Source organism: Mastigoproctus giganteus, chromosome 6 (genome assembly GCF_048544385.1).
Source record: "Mastigoproctus giganteus isolate SK-2022 chromosome 6, ASM4854438v1, whole genome shotgun sequence".
Taxonomy (NCBI): Eukaryota; Metazoa; Arthropoda; class Arachnida; order Uropygi; family Thelyphonidae; genus Mastigoproctus; species Mastigoproctus giganteus.
Window position 1 is genome coordinate 101592047 of NC_143580.1, and position 27688 is coordinate 101619734.

At 37.7% G+C, this 27688-nt stretch overlaps 1 protein-coding gene across 1 annotated transcript in view; it reads left to right on the forward strand.

Moving 5' to 3' along the window:
* LOC150084478 (uncharacterized) overlaps positions 1-27688 on the forward strand; it is an 804913-nt gene that overhangs the window by 732508 nt on the left and 44717 nt on the right. Inside the window, exon 17 of the mRNA XM_090376257.1 lies at positions 5723-5931. Coding sequence (XP_090232383.1) covers positions 5723-5931 — 209 coding nt within the window. The remainder of the gene's footprint in view (positions 1-5722; positions 5932-27688) is intronic.

A 27688-nucleotide genomic window follows, 5' to 3' on the forward strand; every position in this document is an offset into this window, starting at 1 on the left:
TTCCCCGTTTCCCTGACAATAGAGTCACCAACAACAACTAGTTCCTGTGGGACCAGCGCATTCTGCCTTAGGGGTTGCCGCTGTGTTGCGCGATGACCAAGTGCAAGCTCTGGCGTTGATGTGGGCAGCTGAGAGCTTGATGGGCCCCTCAATTTACTTCCTTCGAGGGCATCCACCCTGTCCTTCAAGCTCTCATATAGGCCCATAAGAACGCTGAGTTGTTGCCTGATTTCGATACACTCCTTGCATCGCGCACACACAAAGACATCCCCCATGGCAATATCATGTTCCGTTCCAGAGAGTTCGGCAAACATTTCACAAGTTGCACATTTCTTTAGGCTGTGATGCGTTGGAGAATTGCCCCCCTCAGTTCTCCCCCGAGTCACAGCACTCCTGCCACTTTGTGCCCGTTGCTTTGCTGCTCTAGTTTGGGGCATGGTAGTTTAAATTAAAAAAAATCAATAAATTAAATGTCAGTAGTATTTGAATAGAAACTATTAAATAGAAACAGTGAAGCGTATTACTATATAATTATGCGTTAGAACTACCTAGCTACCTCAATTAAAAAATTTGAATTCCCTACCACTATATCCAAAAACAATGGCTACAAAAATGGAACGAAATAACGGTTTTACCTATCGTAAGTAAAATCCACAAAAACTCTTTATCTAAATTAAAAATAAAAAATAACCAGCGTAACTATAACTATATGACTACGTATTAAGTACAATATAAAATAACAATCATGTAAATAACAGGTAAACACTTATCGTTTTTGCAGAGCCTGTAACTGATAGCTGTAACTTTTAAAGAGACTAGGCACCGGCGCGGTGATCTGATAAAGGTGCATAAGGCCTTCCGTGGTTTGAGCTTTCTCATTGCCGATGGGATTATTCCCCCTGCTCAGAATAATCACCTGAGAGGGCATAAATTCAAATTGAGGAAAGACAGATGTGTGGAAATTTGCCTTTAGCCACTGAGTAGTTGGTTGGTGGAACAGACTTCCATCACTTGTTGTGGAAGTCGATAGCCTAAACAAATTTAAGGCTCAGCTGGACAGGTATTTCGAACGAACGGAGGGGTGAAATGGAAGTGTTTTTTTTTTTTTTTTTTTTTTGCTGATGCTGCATAAGCTTGCTTTCTTGCATCATATGCCTCTACTAATGCTAATATCCAGACATCCCACCATTGATAGTTGTTCGCATCCTACCCAAGCATGATGTCAGACACAACTATAAATATGCTTGTAGCCTTTCAAGGAGACAGGAGTATGATTTTTGAAGCAAAAGCCTTGATCAATAAAGTTAATAGACTTCGAATACAGAATGTTAATAGAGTGCCACATAAGCAGTCATTCTGTATGTGACATTTCATCGGCACCAAGATCCCTCTGTTGATGACTGATGATGTGATCTGCAAATGGAAGCAGACTGGTGCTGAAAATATGATGAAATGATCTGGAAAACTGATGGAATACGGCTGAAGAGGCCCGTAAAGAATTGTCTGCTCAGAAACATAGTTAATATTGTTACAACACACACACAGGCCCTCAGTGAGATGATTGAGACACGTCAGTATCAGTACAGTGCACCAGATACTGCATGATATAGGTTACCATGGTTATGCAGCCATCAGTAAGCTATTAATCACCTCAACTAATGCCAGTCATTTTCTAGCTTGGTGTAAGACCCATTGTCCTTGGATTATAGACTAATGGAATGCTGTGATTTTGGAGTGCTGAGTCACAGTACATAATCTACCAGTCTGATAGTCATGCCTGGGTGTGGTAGATGCCTAGGGAAGGCTACCTGCAAGATTCTGACAATGGAGTTTGACAGAGTTGATCTGGGGGCTGTCTTTCATTGTTTGACCTGGGACCGTTGGTTTTTTTGGACAACACTACGAATGATGTGGTCTATCTAGACATCCTGGACAATAATGTGTTACCTTTGATGTGGCAGTATGCCGGGAAGGCCGATGCATGTTTGGGCTGGCCTTTCAAACAGAAAGTTGGACAGGCCAGCCCAGATCCCTAACTTTAATCTTGTAAAGAACATCTGAGGTGAATTGGATCATTGGGTACATGTGAGAAGAGCTGGCCAAAATAAACAGAACTGAACTCATCACCGCTTTCAAGTCTTAATGGTAGAAAATATTTGAAAAGAATAAAACTGAAGAGTGTTCCATGATTAGCAGGTGTCATGAATGTTAGGTTTAAGCACATATTATTAGTTTTCCTGTATATATTTATGGGTAATAACCCATATATCCACTAGGTGACAATGATCACAATGATGCGGGATTTACTTAAAGATGTAACTACCATCAAGAGTAAAGAGAAGGGTTTTTGTTTTCATAAAGGTGACTACAGTGGTCTCAGACAGTTTTTAAATTCTATACAGTAAGATCAGCTGATGATGTTAAAAACAGGGAATTTTAAATGGAAAGCCTTCATTAATCTTGGAAGCTACTAAGCTTTTCCAACTAAGAAATGCTGTTCAAGATAAACCTAAATGGATGTTAGATGATATAATGAGGCTCGTGGGATGCATATAAATTATCAGGTGATAGTGAACACTATGGCAGATATAAGCCACTCTGTAGCTTATATCTGCCATAGGGTTCTGTCATGATAATTTATATTCTCTGACCTATCAGCAGGAAAATGCTCCAAGTAGTGTTTGTGTTGTGACTAATCACCCCCAACTAAAGTTAGGGATCTGGGCTGGCCTGTCCAACAAAAAGTTGGACAGAGCCTCCCAAAAAAAAAAAAAAACACAACTGAACTCATCACCACTTTGAAGTCTGAATGGTAGAAAATATTGGAGAACAATAAAACTGAAGAGTGTTCCTTGATTAGAGGGTGTTGTAAATGTTAGGTTTAAGCACATATTATTAGTTTTCCTGTATGTATGGGTAATAACCCATATATCCACTAGGTGACAATGATCACACTGATGTGGGATTTATTTAAAGATGTAACTACCATCAAAGATAAAGGGAAGGGTTTTTGTTTTCATAAAGATAAATACAGTGGTCTCAAACAATTTTTAAATTCTATACAGTAGGATCAACTGATGATGATCAAAACAGGGAAGGGAATTCTAAATGGTAAGCCTTTAAGGAATTAATCTTGGAAGCTACTAGTCTTTTTACCTTATATTTTACCTTTTCATACCTAGGCTTTTTACCTTATAGACCTAAATGGATGTCAGACAAACTAATGAGGTTCTTGACAGAGAAAAAATATGTGTGGGATACATATAAATTATCAGGTAACAAACACAGAACCCTATGGCAGATATAAGCTACTTTGTAATCAAGTCACAAAGGAGGTTAGGCAAGCAATGGCTGATTACGAGAAATCCTTGGCAAAGGATGCAGAGAAAAACAACAAAGATTTCTTTACCTATGTAAACTCTAGAAGGAAGGGGATAAATCAGATTGGTCCATTTGATGTTGGTGGTTGGACTGTTGATAATCCTGCTCAGATATCTGACAAACTGAATGAGTAATTTGCATCTACTTTCACACATGTGGAATTCTGTAAGAAAGGGAAGGACAAAAGCTTACTAAACTCTATCAGGGAGCTAAATGATTTTGTAATAACAGAGAGCAAGCTGTGGGAGGCATTAGCATTAGTAGAGGCATACAATACAAGAAAGCAAGCTTATGCAGCATCAGCCAAAAAAAAAAAAAAAACCCTCTCATTTCACCCCTACATTCATTCCAAATGCCTGTCCAGCTCAGCCTTAAATTTATTTAGGCGATTAACTTCGACAACAAAAGATGGTAGTCTGTTCCACCAGTCAACCACCTGCTGGCTTAAGGCAAACTTCTGCCCTTACATTCTACAACTGTCTTTCCTCAATTTGAAGCTATGCCCCCTCAGGTTCTTAATCTGAGCAAGAAGAAGAATCCCATCAGCATTCAGCTTGCCCAATCCATTCAAAGCCTTATACACTTCAATCAGATCACCTCGCAGTACCTACTGTCCAGGCACTACGATTTGCAAAGCTTAAGCCTTTCTTGGTTAGAACACCCCTTTGTTCCCCCACACCAATGTTGTTGTCCTTCTTTGTACTCATTCTAGCAACTCTACATTCTTCCTAAAATGAGCCCTCTAGGAAGTTAAACATAAAAGAGGCACCTGGAGCAGATGAAATTTATCCAGTTATATTGAAGGGAGCAGTGAGGGAAGTAAGCAAACCTTTAACAATAATTATGAGAGCATCCTTAGATTCAGGAGAGGTCCCCATGGACTGGAGATGTGCAAATGTATCCCCATTTCACAAAGCGCATTCAGAGGGTGACACAAATAACTATAAACCTGTTAGTTTAACTTTTGTTCCAGGGAAAATAATGGAGTCACTGGTTAAAGAAGTGATGTAGTATCACCTAGACAACACTGCAGTAATAGTTTAGACCAAACAGGCATTTGTTAAGGGAAAATCTTGTCTGACCAATTTGGTTGGATGCTACAATATGGTCACAAAGGAACTGGATGCAAGAAATAATTTTGATATCATATACTTGGATTTCAGAAAGCTTTTGATACTATTGCACATGGAAGACTGCTGTACAGAATGGAGTGGTATGGTATTAAGGGCAAGTTTCTGCAATGGATAAAGGGATGGTTGAGTGGGAGACAGCAGAGAGTGGTAATAAATGGACACTTCTCTATGTGAACAAATGTTCTTGGTGGAGTCCCCCAGGGTTTGGTGCTGGGCCCATTGTTGTTTTGTGTATTTATCAATGATATAGATGAAGGTATATCAGGTTTAATGGCCAAGTTTGCAATGATACAAAGGTTGGCAGGGTTGTTAATGACAGTATGCTACTGCAATGGGATGTAGAAAAGCTAGGCAGATGGGCTCAGAAGTGGCAACTGAAGTTTAACATTGACAAATGCAAAGTACTGCATATGCGTAACAGTAACCCAAGAGAAATGTACTGTGTTGTACTACACTGAGGGAGGTGGAGAATGAAAAATACCTGGAGGTAATTGTGCAGTCAGATATGAAGTTGTCTGACAGTGCAGACGGGCTGCCAGAGCAGGTCATGTAGTTTTGTCAGTGATATATAGGAATTTTGCTAGCAGAGACAAGGAGGTGATTATCCGGCAATGGTCAGACAACAACTTGAATACTGCATACAAGTCTGGAAGCTTCATTTTAGAAACAATGCAGAGTTGCTAGAACGAATAGAGAGAATGGCAACAAGATTGGTGAGAGGAACAGAGGGGTGCTCTTACCAAGAGAGGTTTAAGTTCTGCAAGTTACAGCATCTGAAGACTAAGCACCTGGTAGGTGATCTGATTGAGATGTATAAGGCCTTGAATAGTTTGAGTAGGCTCAGTGCTGATGGGATACTGTTATTGTGGAAGTTGATAGCTGAACTTGAGAAACATTTGGAATGCCAGATGGGTGAAATGAGAAGGTTTTTTTTTTTTTTTTTTTTTTTTGGCTGATGCTATATAAGCTTGCTTTCTTGCATCATATGCCTCAACTAATGCTAATGCTATAGCTATACAGGAAATCTAACAATTGTAGGTATGCCGATGTCCAGATATTAATGGTACATCAGTATATGTATAACATATTGAAGGAGCAGATAGTTTTCAGTTTACTGCAGTTATTTCTAATGCTGTGTAGTTTCTCCTTTATTAAATGCTTTAAATTTAAACCTATTATTCAAACCAATGTTTTCTTTCCAACTGTAGGAAATGAAGGAATAATTGGAATAACTGCAGTAACTCTTGAAGATGACTCTGTTATGCCTCTGAACTCTGTGTCTAACATTGATAATGTGCATAATGCTATCGGTGGTATTGATTCTTCCAGTCATCTTACAGATGGGAGTGATAATGTTCCTGAAAGTGGTGTAACTCAGATTGCATTATCCCAAGGTGATAATCAGGATACATTAGAGGTAAATTATGTAATTTAATGTTTGTTTATTTGTTGTTAGCATCACAATGTCCCTCCTATAAAAGTTTCAATATAGTGACAGTAACTATACAGTAACCTTTTCAGCACAAACAAAGAGATGATTATCCCATTGTATAAGACAGTGAAAAAATCGCCAGATGCGGAAACCTCAAATCAGTAAGGACATATAAATTGCAGTCTGTAAACTAGGCACCACTGGGATGACCTGATTGTAGTGTATAAGGTGGGCTAAAAGCATTCTAGGGCAAAGGCCTCAAGCTTTGTAAGAGTTTACTGACATAGGTTAGTGCAATCACATCATTTTTATATGTAGCGAACTACACAAAGTAGGTAAAAAAGGATAGCTACAGAATTGATGTCCAAAAATTTGCAATCAGCTTTTTTTTTTGCTGGTGCTGTATAAGCCTTGCATCATGTTTCCAACACTAAATATAATTCATAGAACAATAAATTATAACAAATTAGTGTGAAAATTATAAATTTTGATGGTACAGTACAAGTAACATTTCATTATTTTATGTTTAAACCTTTCAGCATCATGTCAAAATATATCCAAGAGCAGGCATATAGTTTACCTTATACACCATTTAGTTTTTTGGAACAAAATGATGCATTTATAATGGTATTTTTTATTCTAACATATATTGGTTCACATAATGTCTTTAATAACAGCAATCTTGTTATCCAAAAATGTCATGGAGAAAATGACAATGAAGCTGAAACCAGATCAATAGAAAATCAAGACATTATGAGCACATGATACACTTAATATGCAATAACGGAACCATAAAGAATTTTTTACTATATATTTCTCTAATTGCAAATAGTTAGCAATGCAACTGAAAACTGACTGTCACACACTGTGGAATACTGGTATTTTTAATTTAAATGTAAACTAAAATCATGTCTGAGACTACAGCAGCAAAGCAAAGGGCTCAAATTAGTGGAAATGCTTCAACCCAGAAGGGAACTGCTGAGAGCGCTTCACGGAGGATGCGGAAAGGTCAGGGAATGACCACCGCATATCTCCGGAGCAATATGGCCTTAGTTGCTAATGCTCCTAAAAACCAAATAACAAACAAACAAATCAGAGTTTCATAGTGTGTGTGCTACTTGTTGAATGTTTATGGAGCCTCTGGACTGAGACATAATACAGTGAAAGGAGATACTATTGTTTGTTTTCAATGCTAAATGTGAGAGAAGACTCAGCAAAAATTGAACAGTGTGATGAACAAATGTCAAATAAGTGTGTGCTGGGTCAGCACTTGAAGAACAGGGTCGATGCTCTTGAAGGAATTAAAACAAGGAACCCACAAGCACTCATCTGTCCAGCTTAACACACGAGCCTACACTTAGGTATGACACAGCACAGTGGAATCCCCAATGGCAGAAAGTGCCATTCACACAGGAAGTAGCTATTGTCAAGGAAATGAGAAACGTATTGTGAAAAAAGGATAGGTGGAATAAGACTAGAATACATCAGGGACAAAGGTTAGTCATGATGTAGAACAGTTATTATCCTTTAAGAACAGACAAGCTGATGTTATTGTACACTTTTGTATTAGTGATATTAAGAATAAGTGATCTGAGACAACATCGAGAAAAAGCCATAAGCCAGCATTATATTTCAACATATCTGAATTTTGCCTAAACGTAACAGGAGAGAGTGCGATAAGAGCCTTTTCGATAAATTCAACTTTGGAGAAACTCTACTCATGGAGTAGAATTTTTTTCAGTATTGTCTGTGATTGATAAAAGGCAAGACTATTTTTTGCATCAGTGACATAAACTGAATTAAAAGAGATGTAAGAATGCTTGCTAATGCCATTGAGACAGTATTAGGTGGGTCGGAAAACTGCTAGTTTGTGCTCGTTTTAGGGGTGGACATGTTAGGCTCTTCCCTAAAAGGTACCACCAGGACCGAAGTCCATATGAGCTAATTTCATCCACTAAAATTTATTACTACCCAAAGCTTATTTATAAATTTAAATATACAGGTAGTTCTCAACTTTACGAGTTAATTCGTTCCTAGCATGCGCTCATAAAGCAGGAATTTATTTCACATAGACATAAGGTTAAAAATAGGTGTTACATTCTCAACAATGAAATTATTTAGCTAATTAGTTTATTTAAAGAATGATTGATTTATCCAAAGAAATGAAAACATAGCCTGTAAAATCAAGCAAATTATAATAATAAATTATTTACGACTTACTGCTACAAATGTTAAAGAATGATGTTTATTCTTCACCATCATCGAATAAATGCACACTCTTTGATAACTCATTATTGACTCGGCACTCGTTAGTTTGTTGCACAAGAAGTTGTCTTCTTCAGAAATGTTTCAAGAGGCATTTGTTTCCAAGATAATCTTCTCTTTTAATTATAAATTTCATGATTGTATGCATAAGCATTTTTTAACGGCACACACAAATTGCAACTAACATGATTCATGTGGAGTAAAAAAAGTTTACGAAGCTTAAAAGAAAGGAATGAAGAGAAGATTCTGAAAATTTATTTGTTTTTTATACGATTGAAGATTTCAGTAAAGGGCAAACACGTTTCACCATAATAACTTAAAAACCCACACAATTCTAGCTATCGGTATTTTCGCAAATGCAAGAAGTGATGTTTACTACCTGTTTATATAGGTGCCTCTGTAGCCAGTTGGGAGGAGCAGCAGTGTGTAGCACACACTTTTTGATTAGGCTGGGGTTCGAGCCTGTCACCATCAAATACGGAGGATGCAAAAAGGTCAGAGAATGACCACCGCATATCGCGGAGCAATATGGCCTTAGTTTCTAATACTCCTTAAAACCAAATAACAAACAAACAAACTACTTGTTTATAATTGCTTTTATGATTAATTTATTATTTAATGGTCGTCATGAATAATAAAAACAGAAATGTGATTTGGAAAAATATCATGAAGGCATTTAAAATTGATTCTTATAACGGAATATATGATAACGATGAAAGTGTAGTGCATTTTAATGGTTTGAATTGGTAACTAATACAATTTACAAACCACGCTCACGACCTTTTTATGAACCTTTTTATTTTAAGGTCACGCTCGTGACCTTAAAAATGACATTTTAGAGAGATAAATAGCTTAGTTATACAGCGAAAATTTCAACTTCCGAGATCTTGAAACAAATTACCAAAAAACTATGTTATTGGGTTCACATTACGATATTTTAACGATACGATGGTGTCTCTGGAACGGATTAATATTGTAAAGCTGAGTACACTGTATTGTATAGCTATGCACGTGGTTTGAAATGCATTATTTATGAATGTTTAACATTCATTTTTTTTCAATTAATTTTCATATTGTCAATTTTGTTCATACTTGGGGGGAAAAAACTCGTAAACTCGAGAACTTATAAAGCGAGAACTGCATGTGCATATATATATATATATACATATATATAATAGGAGCAATTAATAAATATCTTAAGCAATATAGTCCAGATCGGATTAATGCCATCTATTGTAGATAGAAAATTACATCCGTCGTAATATTACATTTGATCATTCTCTAAGTAGATAAGGTACGTGCTGTTTAATGGTATATTATGTTAGAATTTTTTATGTGGTGTCCGAAAATATAATACTGATACTATATAAATATAATGAAATATGTAAATAGTCTGGCTGCCCACTAAAAACTATATATACCCGTATATCAAAGCACCAAAACGCTATAATTGCCGATACCAGCCCCCATTGGCCAAACCTACTAAAGAAACATCATAAGTAAAATAATATTAACACAATATGTTAATTATGGGTAGTGGAATAGTAGTAGTAGTAGTAGTGGTAGTAGTAGTGGCATGAGATGCAAGAAAGCAAGTGTATGAGCTTATGCAGCATCAGCCCAAAAAAAAAAAAAAAAAAATCACACCATTCCCTCGAAATGCCTGTCCAGTTCCTCCTTAAATTTATTCAACCTATCAACTTCCACAATGACAGATGGAAGTTTGTTCCAGCAATTAACCACCCGCTGGCTAAAGGCAAATTTCCGCACATCTATTCTACATCTGTCCTTTCTTAATTTGAATTTATGCCCCCTTAGGTTCGTAATCTGAACAAGTGGAAGGATCCCATCAGAATTCAGCGGGCTGAACCCATTCAAGGCCTTATACACCTCAATCAGATCACCGCGCAGGTGCCTAGTCGCCAGCCACTGCAATTTGCAGAACTTAAGCCTCTCTTGATAAGAGGATCCCTTCATTCCCCTCACCAATCTTGTTGCTCTTCTCTGTACACACTGAAGTAAATCTACATCCTTCCTAAAATGAGGCCTCCAGACCTGTACGCAGTACTCAAGGCGTGGCCTGACCATTGCCTTATACAGAGGGATAATCACCTCCTTTTCCCTGCTAGCAAAATTCCTATATATCATTGACAAAACCCCATGTCCTGCCCTGGCAGCCTGTCTGCATTGCTCATAAAACTTCATATCTAACTGCACAATTACTCCCAGGTCTTTTTCGTTTTCTACCACCTTAAGTGTAGTACCACACAGTTGGTACGTTTCTCTGGGGTTACTTCTACCCATATGCAGTACTTTGCATTTGTCAAGGTTAAACTTCAGTTGCCACTTCTTAGCCCATCTGCCCAAATTATCCAGATCCTGTTGCAGTAGCACACTGCCATTACTGTCATTAACAACCCTGCCAACCTTTGTATCATCTGCAAACTTCGACATTAAGCCTGATATACCTTCATCAATATCATTGATAAATATACAAAACAACAGTGGACCTAACACCGAACCCTGTGGGACCCCACTAATAACATTAGTCCAAGAAGAGCAGCACCCATTGATTACCGCCCTCTGTCTTCTCCCACTTAACCATCCTTTTATCCATTGTAGCAACTTACCCTTAATACCATTCTGCTCCAATTTGTACAATAGTCTTCCATGCGCAACAGTGTCAAAAGCTTTCCTGAAATCCAAATATATGATATCAAAATTATTTTTTGCATCCAGTTCCTTTGTAACCACATCATAATATCCTATCAAATTTGTCAGACAAGACTTTCCCTTAACAAACCCATGCTGTGTCTGAATTATTGCTGCAGTCTTGTCTAGATGATTCTGCAATGCATCTTTAACCAGTGACTTCATTATTTTACCAGGAACAGAAGTTAAACTAACTGGTCTGTAATTAATTGTGTCACCCTTCGATCCCCCTTTGTGAATTGGGGATACATTTGCACATCTACAGTCCGTGGGAACCTCCCCTGAGTCCAAGGACGCTCTCATAATTATGGCTAAGGGTTTGCTTAGTTGCTTTGCCGCCTCCTTTAATATAACTGGATAGATCCCATCCACCCCAGGTGCTTTTGTTATGTTTAACTTCAACAATTTCTCCTCCACTTTGCTTTCAGCTATTACAAAATCATTAAGTATCCTGCTACAATTTGATAACCTTCTGTCATTTTCAAACCTTAATAATTCCTCACGTGTGAATGTAGATGCAAAATACTCATTCAGTTTGTTTGCTATCTGAGCAGGATCATCAACAGTCGAACCATCGATGTCAAGTGGACCAATCAGATTCACCCCCTTCCTTTTAGAGTTTATATAAGTATTCCAGTTCGGCATTCCTTATATCTGTGTGACACCACGTCTCTGAATACATTGAAAGGGACGTTATCAAATGCTAACCCTCTCAATATATCCCTCCCATAATCAACAGAGCTAACAGTTTCTGTTGTCATCTGCCTGTATAACGTAGTCAAAAAGTAATATTAAAGTCTAATGGTTAAGCAGATGAATGGTTAGGGCTAATTGTCATCTAGCCTGTGAGCAACTAAATTATCTGCTTAACCATTAGACTTTAATATTACTTTTTGACTATGTTATACAGGCAGATGACAACAGAAACTGTTAGCTCTGTTGATTATGGGAGGGATATATTGAGAGGGTTAGCCCTTGATCACGTCCCTTTCAATGTATCCCACTACCCATAATTAACATATTGTGTTATTATTATTACCTTATTTTATTTATGATGTTTCTTTACTAGGTTTGGCCAATGGGGGATGGTATCGGCAATTATAGCATTTTGGTGCTTTGATATACGGATATATATATTTTTTAGTGGGCAGCCAGACTATTTACATATTTCATTATATTTATATAGTATCAGTATTATATTTTCGGACACCACATAAAAAATTCTAACATAATATACCATTAAACAGCACGTACCTTATCTACTTAGACTATAATCAAATATTATATATATATATATATATATAAATATAACAATACAATAAAAAGGGGTAAATATATATGTAATGATATACATATCTATATACAATATTTACATTTCTTTCACACAGTAGAAAGAATTATATTTACAATAATTACTAAATTTTGAATAAAACCCAAGAAGTGTGAAAGAAGAGCTACGGCAGTTCAGCCTGGAGGAGGTGAACAGTGCATAACACTGTCCAAAGCATTCAGTTTCCACCCAGACCTCGTGGAGGTATGCCGTGTGTAGATAGAATTCCAGCTCTTCTTTTAAAAACCTTATTTATAAACTCTACAAGCAATTTAAATAAACTTTTATCTAAAAAAGAATTCTGGAAGAGAACCATCATTTAATACAAAAATACCTTTTTCTAACTCAGATCTAATATCCAAATAATTATAAGAGTTGAGGGCAACATGAAGACCTGTCTCCACCACCCTGTACTCACACAGAGCAGAGGGAACCAAGCCAAACTGGTTCACCTCAAGCCATGCCGTGTGAGGAGAAAGCACACATTCAAACCAAACTGAAGCCAGGGCCACAATTTAAAATTTCCTGTCAAGACAGAGGGCAGAAGTACAAACATCTCTCTGCCATTCTCAGAACAGTTCCATCTGTCTTGCCAGATATTTATGAGTTCATTCTTTCTCCAACTCTCAGCAACCATCTGATGGAAATTGAATGCAGCCCCCATCACAGAGCACGACTGGATGCCCAAAATTTCAGTGGAAATGTCTCTTTTCAGACAATATCTCAACCCATATCTTAATAAGTCGGCAGATAATTTACATGAAATTACCTGTAAAGTATCAGTTGCCACTGTACAGCAAGCCCTTGCCATTGCCACTCCTAGAAGTGCGAACCTCTGAGCCGAAAATAGATGCTTTTTAACGCATAACCTTCATAATGGGTTCAAACGAAGTTCCAGAAGCATACGTCAGAATGGGTACAAAGACACATTCGCAAAATACAAAAAAATAAAGGCAGATATCAAAGGCCTGAGATTTAAAAAGTGTGTGGGGAGTGTTTTGTTGCATAGTGTTATGTTCTGTTGTTTCTCTGACCATTTAGCCATTGGGCCCCTATTTGGGACCCACCATTGCCCACACTTTGCCACAGGAGGCAGGTCAGGCACCCAGTAGATAATTTAAGTACTTTGGCAGGCTCTACCACCTAGTTTCCAAGGGTTTCAGTGGCTAGGCCTATAAAAAAATGGGGGGGGGGCTGACTCGAACTCCGGTCTAATCAAGAAGCATGATGTGCTATGCACTGCTGCTCCTGCCTACCTGGCTATGGAGGTGCCTTGTTAGGGGTGTACTCGGTCGGTTTAGTGAGGGGGGGGAGACTGAAGACTAGGGAAAAAAAGAGGTAGAAGGATGGGGGCGATAGAGTAGATATCCCCAAAGAGGTCAGTGGAGACAAGTCCCATAAGGTGAAGTAGTATTGGGGGGAAGCAGGGAGAGGAGAAGACAGAAACCCGTCTCCTACCCTCCCTCCCTGGGGATGGGGTTTTAAAGTAGAGGTTAGGGTATCCAGTTCAGATCCTCAGTTCCATGTTGAGTCAATTCTGGTAGCATGGTCAAACTGCCCATCCTGCTGGGGGGTAGGATATGTTAACTGGCAGTGGGGGGGAGAGAAACACATTTACTTCATTCATAATTTGCATTCTCACTCTACTTGCATTCTATTTTTATACATTTTTCTTATATTTTATATATTTTTTTTCTGTTGGGTTATATATATAAATATATATATATATATATATATATAATATAATATTGTAAGTAGAACGCATAAAGTAGATTTAATTGGTTTAAGTCTAATGAAAATACGGTATACACTGGGAGCGATATATGGAATGAAAAAGAGGAAGAAATGGACTGGAGATTAAAATAAAGATAAGAAGTGAAAAAACGACCAAAATGAAATAACATTGCGGTGTCTTTCACAATTTCAGTGTCATCATCAGAGGTCATCCACCGAAATTATGAAAAAGACAGCAATGTTCTTGCTTCTGTTTCCGACATGATCTGTATGCTATGGTGCACATGTGTAGTTGTCACGCTATATTACTATTATTATTATTATCTTTTTCGTACAGGCACTTCCTCCCCCCTATATTAATTAGCTTCTTAGTACCATTATTCGTTACTATTATCCTAAGCTTTGTCCAGGCTGTGCTCACGCCACCTAGAACTGCTTATATGCATTTTTCTCAATAAATATTTTCACTACTCCTATTCCTACTTTTGAACTTACAGGTCTACACACTTCATCGCTTTCACCCCTCATTCACTCTTCATTTCTTTTTTTATAATTTATATATTTTAGACTTTATATATTTTTGTAATCTTTTATATGGAGCCACAAAATAATAATGAATACATGCTACATGGGCAGAGTAGTATAAATTTGACCCCGGGGACACGTGCTCTGTACTGTACACCGCAACACATCTATCATTCTATACATACACATATTACACACACAGAACAGAGCACATCAGCATCTAATGCTTCTAACTTGGATAAATATCGGATCTATAACTTTAAATACAACACATGTAATAATAAACTATGTTTAACCTGTCCTTGCATGCACCCGCAACACATAACAAATGACACTAATAAACCTACCTTTTGTAAATCCAGTAATGTCATATACCTAATAAAATAGGCTGGACAAACAAGTAATAAACTACACCTGAGACTAAATCTACACAGATCAGACATCAACAACTACAAATATAGACATAGTAATAATATAGAACAAGAAATAGAATATATGCACTTTCAAACACACAGCTTCACCAATATATACATATCCATACTAGCACATCAATAACGCCGACATTAGAACTAAACAAGAAGAACTATTTATGTTAAAATTAAAAACCTTATACCCATATGGGCTGAACAATAAATTCAACCATAAAATTATTACTAATAACATAGCAGACTGTTGTATATATGACAAATTCAATATAATTAAATTCCACCCGAACATTCTAAAAAATCCAAGAATACTAACGGTAAATATAAGCCAATTTTAGGCAATTTTGATACAACCCTTAAAGACTGGGACAAAGATAACATAGATATGCAATATATACATAACTTACTTTTCAGCACTAAACACAGTATACTGAAAGCACTGCACAAGTTCATACACACATTCAACTTCAAGTCCAAACATCTCTTTCATATAATAGACAATATCTGTAAATTCAACCAAAAAAACCTACACAATGTAACTGATACAAAAGAATCTGTCATAATCTTGAATTTCCATAACAAAATAATGGATAACATTAATAAATATATAAATCATCATAAAGACCTGCTTCCTAACAATAGCCAATGCAACATAAAAGTTAGATGTGAATATATATAAGAAACCCTTTGGAATATTAGCCTGCAACTGCAAATCCATAGCAACTAATTTAATATCCTATAATACAGACATTAACGACTGCATATTCAAACAAAGTAACATGCAACAGTATATTGATCCTGACCATGGGCACATCACAGGAAATTTAAACATCGTTGCAGACCCAACGCTCAGATATATACTAGCATAAGGATTCAAATTCAGACCCTGTACCAAAATAAATCTAACTGCATTCAATAAACAGCTATATCAGGACCTATTAAACTACTGCTTTCGACTAGCATATAAACATAGTACACCTATAGAGGCATACTGCATGTGGATTAGCTATACCTTCAACCTATTAAAACATAAATATGCATCACTAAGTTCAAATATATATATATATAGCTAGTACAAAACCAACTACTATAACTTAGCTAAACTAAAACAAAAACTACTAGATATACATAAAGACTTTATCATTACACCTGTGGATAAAGCATCAAACAATTATGCCTTTATTTGCAAAACTTTTTATGCACACACCTTGAGAACTGAACTTAACTCCAGCAACACATACAAACCAATATCCAGTGCCTGCAATATTATTACAAAGAAACTCATAGCTTTCAACAAAAAATTAAAACTGAACATTAACAATTACAACTTACCATATTTGTATATATTTCATTCCAAAATTCCACAAAAAACCCATAGGATTCAGATTTATAACATCCTGCAAAAATAGTTATGTACACAAACCGGGCAAAACACTTGAACAGCTACTGCAACCACTATTAAACATTATACAATTGTAGAATTATAGGCAACAACCTACCAGTATTAAATTTCTTACAGAATAATAATGTTACCAATATACAAACCTTTGACTTCCACCGCTTATTTACAAGCATTAACCAAACCAAACTAAAAACAGTACTCAAAGATATTTATGTTAAATATAGAGAGAGTATAACCTGCAATACCAATTACTGGAACAACCTACTCAACCTGTGTATATCCAATAACTTTGTATACGACGGCAAAACAGTATATCAACAAACTAACGGAACACCCATGGGAAGTCCTGCTTCATGCATTATAGCTAACCTATATCTATACTGGTCTGAAAACTCATTTCCACAGAACCTTAACTTCTACAGATATATAGATGACCTCATAGTTATTAACTGCCCTAACTTCATTACAGATTATAGACACTTATACCCCAATGAACTCATACTAGAAAAAACAAACAACAATGATACTACAGCCCATTTCCTAGATCTAGATATTACATTAATAAACAATAAAGCTACCATCAACCTATACAATAAATGTGACTCATTCAACTTTAATATAGTCAACCTCACACAGTGGAACTCCAATATTTCTAGAGGAGTACATGCCAACATTATCCTAGCGCAAAGCATCAGAATAGCTACCATTTGCAGCAACAAGGAAACAACTATCGATAACATCCAGATACCATACAATAAACTAATTAACAACCATTTTCCTAAAGCATATCTTTGTTACCACTTCAGTAAAGCCCTTAACATCTTAAAGCATAAAAAACTATGGGACATTAAAATAAACAGCATAATCTTTAATTAATAACTAAACCCATACACACCAATTATGTATATAGTGTGTATATACAGTACACTAAGCCTCTGTGGTGTCTTACAGTTTAGAAAACTTGTACCCACCAATAACACAGTGTATTAAACATGTATATATTGTAATCATATTTAATTTTACCTTATTTCATATCATTCCTATCTATACAAACACCATGATTTTTTTTTTTTTTTTTTCCACGTTTTCCACACCTAACGCTAGGAGCTGCTAGCGTTCCTCCACATGAATATACCGGCACCCCGCCATATTGTTCTTTTGGTCAGTCTTACAAAGTAATGGTAAGTCCCTTTCTTCCGGCCTATACTGATTTTCCTTATTATAGTTTATCCAGTTTTTTTCAGTTCTTTTCACTTCTTTTCACTTGCTTCTGTAAGGTCATCCATGATCTGTATGCACTACTGTTATTGGCACAAATCTTATAAACTTATTAATGCAAAATTCATATCAAAATTTGCCTTCGCAGCATGTGGCAACTACACACATGCACCATAGCATACAGATTATGTCGGAAACACAAGCAAGAACATTGCTGTCTTTTTCATAATTTCGGAGGATGACCTCTGATGATGACACTGAAATTGTGAAAGACACCGCAATGTTATTTCATTTTGGTCGCTTTTTCACTTCTTATCTTTATTTTAATCTCCAGTCCATTTCTTCCTCTTTTTCATTCCATATATCGCTCCCAGTGTATACCGTATTTTCATTAGACTTAAACCAATTAAATCTACTTTACGCGTTCTACTTACAATATTATATATACAATATTATGGCTGTAGCGTACGTTTTGCCAATGCAGGGTCCCTGATCCATAAGCTATATTACTTATCTTTTTCATACAGGAACTTCCCCCCACCCCATATTAATAAGCTTCTTAGTACCATTATTCGTTACTATATATATATATAATCATACAAATAAATTAGAATGAGATAAAAATAAAATAATGCCAGCAGTACGGCAAGACAAGAGCGAAATTAATCAAAATTAAACCTAAATTAAATCAAACCAAACAGGGAGGGAAGAGAGGGCTAATAAGAGTAAAAATATTGCAGCAGAAGCTCTCTAAAATAATTTAGAAAATCTTAATGTAAGAATAATAATTCATTGAATTTTAAAATCCAATTAAATAGACATTTAACGGTGCCCCCTCTGACGGGCACCAGGTCCAAATTTATGTGAAATATCACCAACAGACATGTAAACCACTACAATAAAACAAAACAAAAATAAACCAAAAATAGACTAACCATTACGCCCCATCTCGACAGAGGACCACAAGGCCAATAATGGTCAGGGAATCACTGCATTTTGAACCCTAGACAAATCGCCGCAAAGGAGAGTCGATCGAAAGATCAGTCGGCCACCCGATCCCCAGATCGAACCGCCAATGCAGGAGACTTGAACAGCGGTGGTCCTGATGCAGCGAAAATTAAAAATAGAACAGATACGAGCACTCCAGTGCAAAGCCACACTACTGACAAAAGTAATCTTAACCAGATTATATAGACAAATAATAAACTAAGGATGGCAGCCCAGGTGCAGTGTTAGCAATTCTAGGCCTTGAGGTTGTCACAGACATTCTCTCACATATATGCCAGACAAGCTGTCCTTGCTACCTGGGAGTCTAAAACGCTGATGAACTGATATTCAGGTGACACTCAAGTCAAGTGGATCCAATTTCGGCGAAGTCCGGACGGTCTGTGACAGCCAATTCCTCTGCTTGCACCTCCACGATGGTGGAAATGTTAGTAATCCTGGGTATAACCTCCATGCACAAGTACATGTTGGTTGACCACCCAGGTGTGAACCAACATATGCAGGGGTTGAGGTGTGGCACCCACACCACATGGAGGAATGCCACCCCTCTATGATACCAGGCAGTACTAGTTTGTAGATGACTCTCATCAATTGGTGCAATACCACCACTTTGCTTATTGGAGGCTTGAAGTGGTAGAACCCATGTTTAGTCTCTAGAGCTAAGTTCCGGTCAACCCTTCCCTATCTGGCAATGATCAAGGGTGGAATTCAGGATCATTTGGATCGAATTGAAATTCTCAAGGATACTCAGCGTGGTTTTGTAAAGGGAAAATCATGTTTAACAAATCTGGTTCGCTATTTCGAGAGGGTCACTCACGAGCTGGATTTAGGGAATAATTTCGATATTGTTTATTTAGATTTCAGCAAAGCTTTTGACTCAGTCCCACATGAGCAGTTGCTTTATAAGTTGGAACAGGTTGGAATCACTGGGAAAATCCTTAGATGGATAGAAGGATGGCTTCAGGGCAGGAGGCAGAGGGTTGTGATAAATGGCTATTCCTCAGATTGGGTTGATGTAAGAAGTGGGGTTCCCCAAGGATCACTATTAGGACCACTGTTGTTTTTAATTTTCATAAACGACATTGATGAAGGGATAGAGGGCGTGATGTCTAAATTTGCAGATGATATTAAAATTGGTAGAGTAGTTAATGATCACTGTCAAGCTGAGCTTCTTCAGAGAGACCTAGATAGAATTCAGGAATGGTCAGAAAAATGGCAGCTGTGCTTTAATCCAACAAAGTGTAAGGTATTACACCTGGGAAACAGTAATCCCAAAAAAACTTATTCACTTGGTGGAGTTCAACTAAACCCAGTACTGGAGGAAAGGGACTTGGGTGTTACGATACGGTCAGACATGAAATTCTCTGAACATTGTAAACAGGTTGCAAGGAAGGCCCATGGTGACCTATCGATGATCTATCAAACTTTTGCAAGTAGAGATAGGGACGTGATAATCCCATTATATAAGGCTTATGTTAGACCACACTTGGAAAACTGTGTTCAAGTATGGAGACCGCACCTAAAGAAAGACATCGAGTTTCTTGAAAGGGTGCAAAGAAGGGTAACTCACCTGGTGAGATCAGCAAAAGGGTGTCCTTATGAAGAAAGACTTCGAATATATGGGTTGCAGAGTTTGGAAACTAGACACCTTAGAGGAGATTTGATTGAGGTGTTTAAGGCTCTGAGAGGCATCAGTAAAATGAATGAGGACAAAATTTTCAAGATTATAAATAATGCTAGAACTAGGGAACATAAATTCAAGTTACGGGGGAAAATGTTTAGATTGGACTGCAGGAAGTTTTATTTTAGCCAGCAAGTTATAAATTACTGGAATAAGTTGCCTTCGTGGGTGGTAGAGGCCGACAGTTTGGGGAAATTCAAAGGTCATCTGGATAGTACTTTCGGGTAAGGGAAGTGCACAGGATGATAGGTTTAATTTCCTTTTTTCTTTTTTTTTTTTATTAATTATTATTATTTAGTTTTTTTTTTATTTATTTATTTTTTTTGTTTTTATCATTGTTTTGTTCGGATTTTTTTTTTTTTTTTTGGCTGGTCCAGCATAAACCATAGGCTTTCTTGCACCATGCGGCCGTTACTAATACTAATCTCTTCCATCATGTAGTATGATTGATGACTTTTGAGGTTATGATGAGCATCGGGGCGAGATCCAATATTTCTTACATTTAGCATTAGCATTAGCATTAGCAGAGGCATATGATGCAAGAAAGCAAGCTTATTCAGCATCAGCCAAAAAAAAACAAAAAAAAAAAAAAAAAAAATTCAAGGGTACAGCTCTAAAACAGTGTTCACAGGCCTGCGGCTAGTTAGTACACCGGACCGAACCGATTAATAACTCTCTAGGAGGCTTCCAGATCAGCTAGTGTATAATCTTGCTACCTCTACTCTGCCAGATATTGACTGGAGGGAGTCCAAGTAGTGTGTATGGGAGCATTGTCGAGGCCATGTTATATCAAGGATCTGGGTATATTCTTACCGTTTGTACGCCATATCCAAAAATTTCATTACTTCATACAGCGTGTCCCACCCACTTTTTCTTACTATTGAATACACCATGAATTGTCAAACTAATAGAGCAAGTTTATCTGCTAAAAGATCTAAACCTCCCAAGCACTTCCTAATTCATTTCACAAATATACGTGTTCTCAATTCTAATCTCAACGATGTCCATTTCCACTTGCAGTCTGCCAAACCCCATGTACTTTTTCTGACAGAATCTCAGTTATCGGTTGATTCAACTACTGCTCATCTCAGATGCCCAAATGATTCTCTGTATGATTCCTTTCGCCTCAAAGGTGATACTTGTGCATATGTCCATTCTGATATTCCCTGTCAGAGACTTGGCAATTTGGAATCTCCTCTCTTTGATCTTCTCGGGCTTAAAATCTCTACCTCATTGTGGCAAATTCATCTGTTGTCTCTACCGTTCTCCCAACTCCACTAATCACTTGGAGCTCTTTGACTTCCTCTCTTTGCAACTTGACTTTCTCCAGTCCAAATTTCCTAACAGTGAGGTAATTTTCCTTGGTAGTTTTAATGTTCACAACTCCAGCTGGCTTCCTTTTTCTGGTCACACCAACCCAGCTGGTCGAGATGCTGAGGCTTTTGCAATTACTAATGACCTTGTGCAGATTGTTCATTTACCTACAAGAATACCGGAAAATCCTAATCATACAGCCAATACGCTTGATCTTTTTCTCACAAACAACTCTTCTAAGTACACTGTCGAAGTGAGAGATCCTTTAGGCACTTCAGATCACAACTTGGTGATTGGCTCTTCTCCAATGGAGCCTTTATCTCATGGTTATTCCCAACCTCGTGTTGTTTGGCATTACAAGAATGCAAAATGGGATGACCTGTGAGATTCCTTTTCTTCTTTTATTTGGTCGGAGTACTGTTTCAAAACTTCTGATGTCAACGTTTGCTCAGATCGTGTCAGTGAAATTATTCTTGCAGGAATGGAATCCTTTATCCCACACTCCACTTTAAAATCTAGTCCTTTATCTAAACCTTGGTTTTCCAATAAATGTGCTAAGGCTGTTCAAGAGAAGAATGTTGCATATCGTAATTGGCTTGTTTCTAATTCTTCACTTTCATTTTCTACCTACACCAAAGCTCGCAACAATTGTAAAGCAGTTATTAACCAGTCCAAACTAGAGTTTGAACAGGCTAAGAGTAGAAAACTTGCTTCTTGCCCTAATGGTGGCCGAGCATTCTGGTCTCTTGCCAAAGCTATTGGCCGCAACTTTTGCCCATCTCTGCTCCCACCTCTGTCCAAACCAGATGGTTCTGTTGTCACTTCACCCAAGGATAAAGCTGACCTGCTAGCAGGCGCCTCCGTAGCCAGGTGGGCAGAAGCAGCAGTGCGTATCACACACTTCTTGATTACACCGGGTTCGAGCCCATGACCACCAAATACGGAGGATGCGGAAAAGGTCATGGAATGACCACCGCCATCTCCCCGGAGCAATATGGCCTTAGTTGCTGATGCTCCTCAAAACCAAAATAACAACGACCTGCTAGCATCCCGTTTTTCTTCCAACTCATGTATTAATGATCTTGGTAAAACACCTCCCAACACTCTCCATTCAAAGCCTCCTGTAGTCTTCCATCAAAAGGATGTCAGAAGGATTTTGATGAATCTTGATGCTAAGAAAGCTCCAGATCCCGATGGTATTTCTCCACTTGACCTCAAAACCTGTACTCCTGAACTTACTCCTATTCTTTGCCACCTTTTTTCACTTTCTTATTCCAAAGGTGTTTTTCCTTCTGCTTGGAAATTTGCTCATATCCAGCCAGTTCCTAAAAAGGGTGACAAATCCCTCCCATCCAATTATCGTCCCATTGCAATTACTTCTACTCTTTCTAAAGTAATGGAGAAATCAATTAACCGCCAACTCTTAAACCACCTAGAAACCTTCCGACTGATCAATAATCACCAGTGTGGATTCAGTCAGTGTTGATCCACTGGTGATATTCTGGCTTATGTTACCCATTTATGGACTAATTCAATGGAAAGTTCTGTGAAACACAAGTAGTTTATCTTGACATCTCAAAGGCTTTCGATCGTGTTTGGCATAAAGGTCTTCTAAACAAGCTTCCATCTTATGGTTTGCCAACTGTTTTTAGTAATTGATTATCCAGTTTTCTCTCTGATCGCTCACTGAGGGTGATGGTAGATGGCTCTCTGTCTTATAACTTCTCCACTAATGCCGGTGTCCCCTAAGGTTCAGTTCTTTCTCCCACTCTTTTCCTCTTGTATATTAATGATGCGAAAATTTATTTTTATTTTGTTACACAGAGCATTAATAAAACTACAATAAATAAATTAATGCTCTGTGTAACAAAATAAAAATAAATTTTCGCATTATGAATCCAGAACACGTAGGCCTGTTTTATTATGTATATTAATGACTTTCTTCCATTGACTGGAAATCCTATCCATAGTTTTGCCGATGATAGCGCATTGCATTCCACTTTCCATTTTGAGAAACCTTGTCCTGCTCAATCAGCTTCAATTTCTCGTAAATCGGCTACCAATTCTTTAAATGCCGATCTTCAGGTAATTCTCCAGTGCAGCAAAGACAACTTAGTTGATTTCAACCCTTCTAAAACTCAGTCTTGTCTTATATCCCGCAAAAAGGATTCTTCTGCTTCTATGCTTATCTTTGGCGACAGTCTGATATCTAGGCAAAATGATATATCTCTTTTGGAGATTACCCTGATTTCTAATCTCTCTTGGCACAAGCACATTACGAATATTGCTTCCTCTACATCTAAAAAACTTGGTTTTCTCTTTCGCTCTCAACGTTACCTTTCTTCCTGCTGTTCACTCTGTAAAAATCGCAAATCTGCCCTGCCATGGAATATTGTTCTCACATCTGAGGCAGTGCTTCCAAAACGGCTCTCAGGCTTATAGATTCCATTCAGAAAAGGGCAGTTAGGTTAATTAATGATTCATCTCTTACAGAGTCTCTCTACTCGCTGTCTCATAGACGTACTGTTTCTGCTGCATGCCTCTTCTACAGATACTTCCATGGGCATTGTTCTTCTGAATTGGCTTCTATAATTCCCACTCTCCCTTTCAAAACAGTCCAAACACGTGCCGCCACCAGCCAACATCCATTTACTGTCCAACTTCAAACTGACAGAACCAACTTTTCATCTTCCTCGTTTATTCATTCAGCTGCCATTTTTTGGAAAAACCTTCCTTCATACGTATTTCCTGAAAATTACAGTCTGCAGAAGTTAAAGTCCAATGTCAACAAATGTCTTCTTTTGTCTTCTCAATCTTCAACCCAAGCACCGTACTAAGTGCTATAGGTTCTAATACCTCTCATGTTTGGGGTTTACATAAAAATATATATATATATCGCCCACTACTATCATGTTATATAATTATACATATATTTGAATAACGTTTAAAATAGTTGGAAATGGAATCTTTCAAAATAAAAATAAAAAAGGAGATTTCCCTCTACAATTTCTTATTATACTCCTCAGAGTCATTAGGCCTACAGCACACTCCTACTCTCAATTTTGATCTCCAATTCTTATGTCACACCAAACTGACTCGCCACTGCACTGTCCAGCAATGTCGACTGGCTTCACTTCCTTGTATTTTAAGTATTTCTTAACTAATAGCATAACCCCTCCTCCCTTCCTATCCTGCCTATCCCTTCTGTAGACAAATGTTCTGCATTCCTTATATCTGTGTGACACCACATCTCTGAAATCCCCACAATATCTGCCTTTGATGTTTTGAGCAATACCTCAAATTCATCAAATTTATTTACTAAACTCCTAGCAGTGGTATCTAAATGCAAGTATACATGCCCCTGTTCTTTTTCTTAGCTACCCTATAAATACAGAAAACAATAATGGACCCAACACTGAGGAACTCCATTAATAACATTAGTCCACAAAGAGCAGTATCCATTGATTACCACTCTCTGTCTTCTTCCACTCAACCATCCATTTATTCTTAATAGCAATTTGCCTCCAATGCCACACTGCTCTAATTTGTGCATGTGCAACAGTATCAAAGGCTTTTCTAAGCTCCAAATATATGATATCAAAGTTATTCTTTGCATGCAGTTCCTTTGTGGCTACATCATAGTATCCAATCAAATTAGTCAGAGAAGACTTCCCCTTAACAAACACATGCTGTGTGTGAGCTATAACTGAAGTCTTATCTAGATGATCCTTCAATGCTTCTTTAACCAGTGCTTCCATTAATTTTCCTGGAAAAGAAGTTAAACTAACAGGTCTGTAATTACCTTTGTCTCCCTTTGATCCTCCTTTGTAGATTGGGGTCACATTTGCGCATCTCCAGTCCATCGATACCTCCCCTGAGTCCAGGGAAGCACTCATAATTATGGCTAAGGGTTTGCTTATTTCCTTTACTGCCTCCTTTAATATAATTGTATAGATTCCATCCACTCCAGGTGCCTTTCTTGTGTTTATCTTCAACAATTTTCCCTCCACTTTACTTTCAGTTATTACAAGATTATCTAGCTTACTGCCAGAGTAGAATACACCTCTGGCATTCCCCTCCCTGAATAATACCTCATGTGTGAATGTCGATGCAAAATATTCATTTAGTTTGTTAGCCAGCTGAACAGGATCATCAACAGTTGAACCATCGATATCAAGTGGACCAATGTTCATCCCCTTTCTTCTAGAGTTTACATAAGTAAAGGACTCTTTGCTGTTTTTCTTTGCATCGTTTCCTAAAGATTTCTCGTAATCTGCCTTCGCCTACCTAACCTCCTTTGTAATTTGGTTACAGACCAGCTTATATCTGTCATAGGCTTCTGTGTCACATGTCAAATTATATGAATCCCATGCTTTTTTCTTCATCGTCACATGTCTAATTAGTTCATCTGACATCCAATTAGGAATCTGACATATCATTTAGGCATCTGACATTCATTCATTAAATCTTGGACAATATTTCTTTGTTGGTATGAAAAGCCTAGTAGCTTCCAAAATTAATTCTTTCAATACTTCCCATTTTGAATTAGCTGTTGATAATATCATCAGTTGGTTCCACAGTATAGAATTTAAATACTGTCTCAGACTACCGTAGTCACCTTTACAAAAATCCTTCCCTTTAACCCCTGATGGTAGACTAAGGCGCATTTAGGGCTAGAGCCTCAAGCTGCGAACAAATTTAGACTATGTATATGTATTTAGACTATGTGTATTATGATGCTAAGCACTTTATATACATAGCCCCTGATGGTAGTTACCTCTTTGAGTAAATCCCACTTCAGCAGATTTTTGATGCTTGAAGAATTACTACTGATAATTAGATCAAGAATATTACTCCCTCTAGTTGCCTCTCAAACATGCTCCTGTAGAAAACAATCATCCAATAAATCCACAAAGGTCTTGCTAGTGTGTGAGTGACCAACCCACAAATTCCATTCAATATCCGGGAAATTAAAATTCCCCATTATAAGACACTCTAATTTACTGGCCCACTCTATTTCTCTGCACAATTGCTCATTGTACTCATCAGTTTCATTAGGCCTAAAACACACACCTACTCTCATTTTTCCTTTCCCAGTGCTTATGTCACACCAAACAGACTCAACATTGCATTGTCCACCCACATCAATTGGATGCACTTCCTTAGATTTTGTGTTTCTTAACTAACAGCATAACCCTTCCTCCCTTCCTGTCCTACCTATCCTTTCTGTACACATTGTATTCCTCAAATCCAGTTCTGCACTGCTTATGTCTGTGTGACACTACATCTCTGATATCCCAACAATATCTGCCTTTGATGTCTTGACTAGCACTTCAAGCTCATCGAATTTATTAACTATACTCCTAGCATTGGTGTACATGCAAGTATACATGCACCTGTTTCTACTGTTAGTTACCCTAACACAGCGCATGTATTTACTTGTTCCACAATGACACCCAGCATTCCTGGAAATTCCCATTGCCTTGATTTCCAGGCTGCTGCTCAGTTGCATTTCATTAGAAGTAGTGCAAGAATCACTTTTACCTCTGCCAGCGGCTACTGTTAATCTATTAGTCAGTGTATCCCCCCAAGCTAGCAGTTTTCCTACCCACCTAACTCTGCCTCGATAGCATCAGCAAAGGGTGCAAGTATTCTTGCACCCTTTCTATTTAAGTGTATCCCATCCCTGTCAAAGTAGTCTCTCCTGTTAACAAGCACAGACCAGGCTGAGAAAAATTCTACCCCTTGTGCCTTGCACAATCTCTTCAGTGCCGAATTGATTGGTAAGGCTCTCATCATATACTACCTCCTATCATGTCTGGGCAGAATTCCAGACGCTTTCAAATTCAACCCTAACTCACAGCTTTTTTTCAGCATTGTCTTGTACTTGTTAAGTAATTCTGCCAGTCTCCTACTCTTAATATCATTAGTGCCAACATGTACAACAATATCACCCTTTGTGCCCTTAAAGGATATCTGCCCTACAACGTCATCAACCTTTGCCCCTGGCAGGCATACCCTGGTCCTGTTCCATCTATCCTTTTTGCACAATACACTCTCCATTTCCCTCACAATAGAGTCATATACAACAACTAGTTCCTTTGGGACCAGTGCATTCTGTCTTGGGGGTT